General features: G+C 43.1%; 1 protein-coding gene across 1 annotated transcript; it reads left to right on the top strand.

Annotated features, from left to right (window-relative positions):
- Positions 1-1,609: 1,609 nt before the first annotated feature.
- rbm24a (RNA binding motif protein 24a) lies at positions 1,610-8,772 on the top strand (the record flags this gene model as incomplete). Its single annotated transcript, XM_080532534.1, has 4 exons — positions 1,610-1,777; positions 2,905-3,028; positions 3,497-3,551; positions 8,421-8,772. The coding sequence occupies 4 exons, from the start codon at positions 1,610-1,612 to the stop codon at positions 8,770-8,772; spliced, it is 699 nt and encodes a 232-aa protein (XP_080388660.1).
- Positions 8,773-9,008: the final 236 nt, after the last annotated feature.

The raw sequence follows: 9,008 nt of genomic DNA, 5'->3' as shown, positions 1-9,008 counted from the left end.
GACAAGAGTCCGGTGTGGCCATTCACGCTTACTGCGTTCCATCAGTGGAGGCGACAACTAGAACAAAATTACAGCTATGGGTCACATCAAATTTGGCAACTCATCGTATTACAAGCAAACGAACACATAGGCTATGTAGGGGCGCATGTCTCCATCAGGTTCAAATAGGTAGAACCGTTATATGAATGATTTATATCAAGTTCCGTATCACATTTCTCAGTGTAAATTAGCCTATACAGGCAAGGAAAATCCGTCCCACTTGTTGTTTAAGATGAGGAGGAGCTCATTTAGCTCCTAAAATGAGTTATTAATTGTTTCAACAGGAGAACAATGAAAGACGTCTGCTTTATGTTCCATAGCCTAAAACGGGTTGTAAGGGGATAAGTGATCTGTGACAGTAATTCAGAAGTTAATATCATTCTTTTCTCTTTTTTACAAGGTATTTTTATATTGAACTCAATGGTATTATTGTCCAATATATAGGCTAATACTTGAAAAATCATCTAAATATGATCGGATCCTGATTTGACTGTTCCAGTGCGCAATTGTCTCCAACATCTTTTGCGTGGTCTGCCTGCACCCATCTTTCTCTTTATTCAAGCAATTCTCTTCTTAAAAACGTTTGTCAGACATCATTAACCAACCATTAACGGCATAACAACACACTCGTGAGTGAGCATCCTTTTGGTGACATAGGGATCTATAGCTGAGTTTACCCACTGTGCGTAAATGGCAGGCCTATGTGACTCTCAACTATATGGCACAAAAACTTTGTCAAATACAACAGCATTAATTTTACAATGTAATCCAACAGGTGGCATCTTGAGGCCCAAAGATGGCACCTGTCTTTATTGGTCTCGCTGCACTGCTGACACACATAGGTAACTGTCCATGGAGGTAATAATAATATGTCTGTCTGCTCTCCATGCGCCACCGTCATGTGCTGTTGACCACCTGCTGAGGGAACCCCGGGGTGAGCCAGGAGAGGAAGACTATATGTTTGAATAACTTGGGAAAAACGGGAAAACGGTTGCTGGCCCTATTCTGAAAAGTTACAACAAAACAGATTATTTACTTAGCTATCTTTCAAGTTATGTTCTGGTAAAGTTAAACGAAGTAACTGGAGGAAACAAATGTTAAACATGTTCCATTGTGTTTTTTTTATTTTGATCAAACATTGAACAGATCTTTTATTCTACAGAATCTACACGCTTCACAGCTGTTTGCTTGAGCGTATAGCGGAGCTGTGGGCGGGTGGACATGCGCGCATGTGCTGACAACTGGGTGGAGTTATGGGCAGCGCTTTTAGGAATGGGTCCGAAACATATTTAGTTAGTCACGACAATTAGGAAGAAGAGTTGAAAACACCTGATGATCTCTTGGGACAATCCGCTCCACATCTCCTTTAAGTGTCGAAAGATAATCTACCTCGAATCTATTTTTTGTCGAGTGTTGTTTAATTTTTTCTGAAGCCTCTCCAAGTTGTATATCTTGTATTGTTCGTTTTAAAGCAATACTAATAGATACCTTAACCAATTGATAAGGAGACATTGCACTATATCTTGATTGTTTTTTATTTATAATATTTTGCACTGAAGTATTGGTGAAGATGCACACCACACAGAAGGACACGACCTACACGAAGATCTTTGTCGGGGGTCTCCCGTACCACACCACGGACTCCAGTCTCAGGAAATATTTTGAAGTGTTCGGAGAAATCGAAGAAGCTGTCGTGATTACTGACAGACAGACCGGAAAGTCCAGGGGGTATGGATTTGTAAGTTGCCCTATTAATGACATACTAATTTCGTAAAGTTTTCTCACAAAGACAACTCACCAGCGTATAGTCAAATGGCAGAAAATCACATGTCCTGCTAATATGTATATTGGTGAGGTGACAGTATTTCATGATATTTTATGTTGCCATACCATTTAAATGTATCAAACAGTATGTTTTCAAGTTAGCTATGTATTTTGGATTGTGCAGTCTATCATTGAAAATGTATATCCCTCATTGCAACTTGCGCCATGACATGTTCCAAGATGAGTTTCATATCAATTGACCGATTTGGTAGCAATGTAGATCATTATGTCATTATATCCCAGAGCGACTATGAGAGACAGTACAACATCGACAACATATCATTTGTTTTTACGCACAGTCTTAAGAAATTGCATCAATGGATGAGTTGAGAACCTAACCTAGAATTCAAACAGACTTGCCTCAAACCTCAGCCGGTTATGTTCATCGATTCATTCCTATGTGTGGCCATTCAATGCTCTCAAACAGAATTGATATCAACTTCAGCCATTATATTTAAAAAAGTAGTTAAGATAAAAGATATATTCTAAAGCAATATCTTGATATACCACATACTGTAGTGTTATCCAACTTCACATCTAGAGAGCAAGGAAATGGTCTAAACTCAAATAGGGTCCAACTGAAACCAGTGATCTCGATTTACAACAGAGCATATGTGCGTACCTTTACAATAGAATGCCAAAGTGATGTGAATGGTTGTGATCATTTGAGATGTCTCTATGTTCTATTATATCTGTCTTTCAAGGTTGGTACCTTCCATTTGCATGCTTCCTCATACACACACGCATGCACGCGCACACACACCTCTTCCCCCTTTAAAGCCTTTTTGAGAGTAGAACAATTGTCTTATCATAAAGAAAACATCAATGACCTGTTAACTTAATTGTTTAAATAAAATCAAGTGTCCAGTCATGTTAAGAAAAAGTAATGCTGCTCTCATGAACTGTCATTCCATATGTACTACAGTCATAGAAATCATGTGAAAGTGTATTTTCTTAATTGTTTCCATTTTGCCTGTGACCCGCTATGCAGAAATCACTAAATGGGGTTCCATTTGCTTCCTCTGCATCTCTGTGTCCCAGGTGACGATGGCCGATCGCTCGGCGGCTGACAGGGCCTGTAAGGATCCCAACCCCATCATCGATGGCAGGAAGGCCAACGTCAACCTGGCCTACCTGGGGGCCAAACCACGGGTGATGCAGCCAGGTGAGACAGTCAGAATAGAAATGGATTGGATTTTTTTATATTGTTTTTATTTCACTCAGAATGACAGACAGACATGAACACATCAGAATGACCTTGTCATGGATTTCACTGTCCTGTCATATCTGCATTAGAGGGAATGCACAAGTGTCATGGGCCTATCTAGTAGTGAGCAATGTGCAAGAAGTAGCTTATATACCCATTTGATTTATAGAGGCTCATGACACCCAACAGAACATGCCCCAGGTGTCAGCTCACAGTTTCGCAACTTCAAAATGCTAATTGTACCTACTGTAGAATACCATTTACGATGTAATCCCATCACATGATCATGTGAATGCACTCATACAACCAGTGCAATTAGGATGTCAGTGAAAGTAGTGCTATGTAGCATAATGTACTGATCTAATGATCAATGGCATTTTCAAATGGCTTATTCTTTTTACCATTCACCATTTACCAACTGTCCAGGTTTCACCTTTGGTGTTCCCCAAATTCATCCAGCATTTATCCAGAGGCCTTATGGGTAAGTACTGATGCATCATTACATTTAGAGAATGGTCAGGGTCATTCATTTACAAATGAGCTCTTTAAAGAGCTGTAAGAAGTCAGTCAAACATCGAGAGCCAATGTCCCTAATTTGGCAAAAGTCTAGCATTCTTAGATTTGTTGATAATATGACATATACAGAAAATTGTATGTTAATATAACTTGTGTATATGATTGTGTCCTTATTCCTATTTTTCTCCATATGTAGATGATAACAGTGGATGATAATTAAGTTGTTAAGAAGCAGTTATCCTGCTTCTTTTTGTCACTGACAACACAGTTGACCACAATATCAATCTATAAGGTTTGTCTGTGTGAGAGAAGGTGTGTGTTCATAGTACAGTATCTCTGTGTGTGTGTGTGTGTGTGTGTGTGTGTGTGTGTGTGTGTGTGTGTGTGTGTGTGTGTGTGTGTGTGTGTGTACAGTGATGGAAAGTTCCAGTCTGACTCAATGTTATCTATCTTTCTCTGGTCCGACAGGGTCGATCTCGGTTAAGATAACTGGTGGTTTGAGGAATAGTTCTGTGCATGTCACAGATCAGAGAAGGGAATTACCTGTAGACTCAAACACACACAAACAAGCTCAAATGGTGATTATAGATGCATGTACGTGGATTTTTATTTTGGTTTTGAGTTTTCTTTCTTTTTTTAATAGTACTTAGAGCTTTGTGTGCTGTTTCACTGTTATGACGTGGTGTTGATAGCTAAACCGTGTGCTTTCTATTTAATGACAAAAAAAGCTGGATTGAAGATTGTTGGGGTTTTCTGGAAGAGTGTTGACTTTGCCAGGGGGAGCAAAGTGTTTTCGTAAATTCTTTCTTTTTGTTTATTTGATGCTTTTGTGCTTCAGCTTGTGGTTTACCTTTTTTGGGTGGTTAACCGGATGTTTTGTGTGTGTATATATGTGTGTGTGTTTGGATGTCTTGTTGGAGTGAGTGCCATTTTTCTGTGTGATTTTGTTAACTGTCTCCCACCACTCCAAAACCCATCCTACAGCTAATTGCTTGCATGTATCTGCTTGATGATCAACTTAGCATTAATAATTCCTTTGTATTAACACCTGAGCACTCAACTCACCCTTGAGAGGATATGCTCTCTCTCTCCCTCTCTCTCTCTCTCTCTCTCTCTCCTCTCTCTCTCTCTCTCTCTCTCTCTCTCTCTCTCTCTCTCTCTCTCTCTCTCTCTCTCTCTCACACACACACACTCTCGTCCCCCCTCTCATTCTTTCATCTCATTCTCTCCTTCACTCTGCCTCTCTGGTCTATCCCTATATGGCATACTGCAGGGCTTTCAAACTCCCAGGAGAGCTGCTGTTTCTCATTCAGAGAGGAGGACATCTGTACACACTGTAGAGAACAGGGACAGCTAGGCCTGTGACTGAACTGGAAGACTATAGTCACTGTGAAGCTGTGTTAGTTCCTACACAGAAACACGCCGGTATACATTTTCTTTTCAAGCCCAGATGAGTCTAAGGCCTTAGTTATATGGCTACACTGAAGGATACATTTGATGGAGTTATGTTTTAGTAGAAGTGTGTGTGTGTGTGTGTGTGTGTGTGTGTGTGTGTGTGTGTGTGTGTGTAGGCTGCAGCTCAGTATAGTGCAGTGCAACAAAGTCTCCGCTGTGACACAAACAAATGTCTGGATGCCACAGCCTCTGAACAAGCTTTCGTCACATGGGCCCGTGGCGTTAAGGAAAACAAGCTTCTCCATTGTACCGCACAAAGCCTAGAGTGCTGACGCTGCAGTCGCATGAAGCCTGTGATGGGGAGCAGGGGGGCTCGGGGGCCAGGGCGCTCTCTCTGTCATGTCGGAATGGGACACCCTTTAAAAACAGGCCACAACGAAGGAGGCCCAAGGGACATTTAAAGGGCCATAGACATGTGTAAATTCGTAGATAGACACAGCTGTGAGAGGTCAACTCTCAGCACCCAGATCCATAGTTATAGCTACCATTTCCTCCTCCTCTGCTCCTCTGCTTCTCACATGTATGCTGTAGAGTGACTTGCTGTTACTTACCTCATAATAACCACATGTATCAGAGAACAACAGGTGTGTACTGACCCCCCCTTTTTGCTCCCTTCCCTACCGCTGATGTCACCCATGTGGCATGTGATTGGAACAGACCTTTATTTAGCCTTGAACTTTAGCGACCAATGGACTGCAGGACCACAACTGGCCACACATTAACAGTGGCGTTTTTTAATTACACCAGTATCTCAAGAGAAAAGAAAGCCTTTTTGATAGGGATCTCTGCTGCAATCAAAGTGCAACCAGTGCTTCCCACGACCAACACCAATTTAGTGTCTGGTCAACTTTATACAACATAGGCTGGTGTGTGTGCACGTGTGCAAGTGTGTGTATACAACGGTGTTATTTTTATGCAAGAACAGCATTTTCCCAAATAGAATTACGTTAGAAGAGATTGGGCTCATTGGAGGAATGGGTTGAGAGAGATGGAAGGAGCATGGCAAGAGAGAAAAGGACAATGAAGGATGTATAGAGTGAGAAAAAGGAAGAGTGTGGATTTTATCCAAGATGCGAACATACAGAAAATAGCTACAGTATGGCCCAGCCTCTGCTGTCAATCAAACATGGGAGGGGAAGACAAATTTGTAAATCCATGTACTGTACACATGTGTTATACATTTTATTGTGCAATTATATGGCTACTTACATGGAGTTATTGTACGTATTACTGTTGTATCATATCCAGTCTCTACTTGTATTGTCTGACGTATACATGAACATAGGGAAGCTAAACTTAAACGGTATATTCTTTGACAGGTTGACAAATGCTTTTGCTGCATAAAAACCCAGAAACCTGAATGGGCCATTTTAACTATGTTTTTCTACTTCACCTGCATGCATTACTAGTACACTGCCATTAAAACACATCAGTTGAATGCAGAAAATGTATCCAAAAGAACTATGTATCCAAACCGAAAATCCCACAGCTTCTGGAAAGTCGCCCTACCCTCATGGCTCTCTCTCGCTCTCAATCTTGCTCTCTTGTTCTCTCTATTAGCTGTTGAGGACATTCTTAATAGTGTCTGAATGAGTTTTAATGCTGCTTTGTGAGATCAGTAGTAGTGCAGTAGGTCGGGCAGGCTTACCATTGTGTCTGTCTGTATTTGCTGTTTTGTTGTGGACAATGTCTTTTTTGTTTCAGTGTTTCACTAGACTCACCATTCAGTGTGTGTGTGTGTGTGCGCGCGCATGTGCACTTGTGGTCGTGTGAGTGTGAATTCAGTTTTGTTGTGTTGTTTTTCTAGCCAGCGTGTGTGTTGTCTTGTGTCTCGACTCCAGTGCGTGCGTGTGTGTGTGCCAGGCCGAGGCGTCTGCCAAGGATGTCATATGACCCGTGACCTGAGTGAGAGCTCCAATGGAGTTAACTTTTTATTTTCATTCATTTATCCCTTTGTTTCTTTTTTCTGAGTGATTGGTTGTGCTGTGTTGGTGATCCATGTGGACTGTGTTGATATTTGTTTTCTTGACGCCTGTGTTTGTAGACTTGCTGTTTTTCCCATTTCTTTGGGACCAGATGTGATTGATTGGATGATGGAGTGCTGACAATAGGGTTGCCACGATAGATCCTGTCTTTCAGTCCTCTAGTACCCTTTCCTCCAATCCAGACATAAATCTGTATGACTGTACAAACGTTTATTCTCAACCTTGTTCATAGACTGAATTGATGTCAGTATTTGGTCAAATTGAATGTTTCTCAACAGCTTGTAAAGACCAGCTTGTTGAATACACCACAGACCAATCAAGACCTGAAAAGAAATCTACACCAGACCTGAATAACCACTGCCAATTGGTCAAACTGATTATGAATCTATTTTTAATCAGATTTTATTATCAATGAATCTAACTTGAACCTATAATCAATATCAGTTTAAGTTTTCAGGAACGTCATTGATGATTTATTCCATCTTGATTGAAAAGTTAGTTTCTTACTCCCCTGAAAAGGTAGTGTAAGTTTCACAAACTCCCACCATGACAGTTGTCCGACAGAGTGCCGAGCCTTACAGGCCGGGGTATGTCATGAAGGGCAGAATGTGCTCATTGTTCCTGATTGCTTATTTAATCAAAACGTCCCTCTGAGTGCACCGCCCGCCCCGGGGCTCTTTGTCTAAGCACAGAGGGGGAAACGGCCAGCAGCGTCCTTTTTGAAAACTGTCCAGCTGTCAAAGTGGCAGTGACATTTTCACAATGCCCCCCTCATCTCATCTCTCCTACCCCCTCTCACCCCCCTTCTCTTTCTCTCTCTCTCCCCGGTGTTGTAATTCCCCCCTCCCTTCCCTCCCCCTCCTAACTAGGGATGGCACCAAATACACATGTGACCTAGCAAGTACAGACCAGACCTTCCTCATCTGTCCAAACTCAGCCCTGTAGCTCAGCCAAGCTGCTGACCCAAACTGCTGCCCTCACTCTCGCATGAATCATGTTAGTGTCCGTGGATTGTCTCTCATAGATGGTGTCAAAGTCTCCTAAACTCCCTCTGCTTCAAACTCTATTACAACATTTCCAGGAGGCCAGGGTCACTGAAAACCTTTTGACTTTGTTATCAGAGGTTACAAAACCCCTCTGAGCACTCAACACCTCTGACCAACCATTTTTCTTTTCACAGAGAGATCTCTATTTTGGCAACCCTATATGATCTAATAACTACTAGCAGGCATTTCCTTGGTGTTATTGACTGGTGGATTGTATTGTGGGGTGCTTGGCCGCAGTGTGGTTGGGTTGGTTGCGGTTCTGCTCTCAGGCTGGGGTTTGCTGTCAGCGGTGGCTGTGCCTGGGTGGGGTGACTCTGACTGACTGGTTGTGTGTTTGTTGTCCTGCAGGATCCCTGCGCACTACGTGTACCCACAGGCCTTCATGCAGCCTAGCATGGTCATCCCTCACGTGCAGCAGAGCGCAGCAGCCTCTGCCACAGCCTCCTCCCCGTACATCGACTACACCGGAGCCGCCTATGCACAGTACTCTGCTGCTGCAGCTAGTGCTGCTGCTGCCGCCGCCTACGAGCAGTACCCCTACGCCGCCTCCCCCGCGGCGGCTGGCTACGTAGCCACCACGGGCTACGGTTATGCAGTCCAGCAGCCCCTTGGGACTGCCACACCGGGGTCAGTCGCCGCTGCGGCCGCAGCCTTCGGCCAGTACCAGCCGCAGCAGCTGCAAGCCGACCGCATGCAATAGCAGTCACTGCAGCTATTGGACATGAGTGGCGGAGAGGTCCACCCCTGGCCTCAGCTGATTGGCTATGAAGAGGAACGGAGAAGGAAGAGAGACGGGCCTGAGGGGTGGGCATGTCAGTGACTGAGTCATCAAGAGGGTGATGATGATGATGGTGGTGATGCTGGTGATGGTGAGGTGGGAACTCTATACAGTAGCTTTCCAACTTGCTGTGCTTAAACCAAAAAAAACGAGAAAAT

This window comes from Nansenia antarctica (genome assembly GCF_963989245.1).
Source record: "Nansenia antarctica genome assembly, chromosome: 5".
Classification (NCBI taxonomy): Eukaryota; Metazoa; Chordata; class Actinopteri; order Argentiniformes; family Microstomatidae; genus Nansenia; species Nansenia antarctica.
This window is presented reverse-complemented; position numbering and strand designations above follow the sequence as displayed.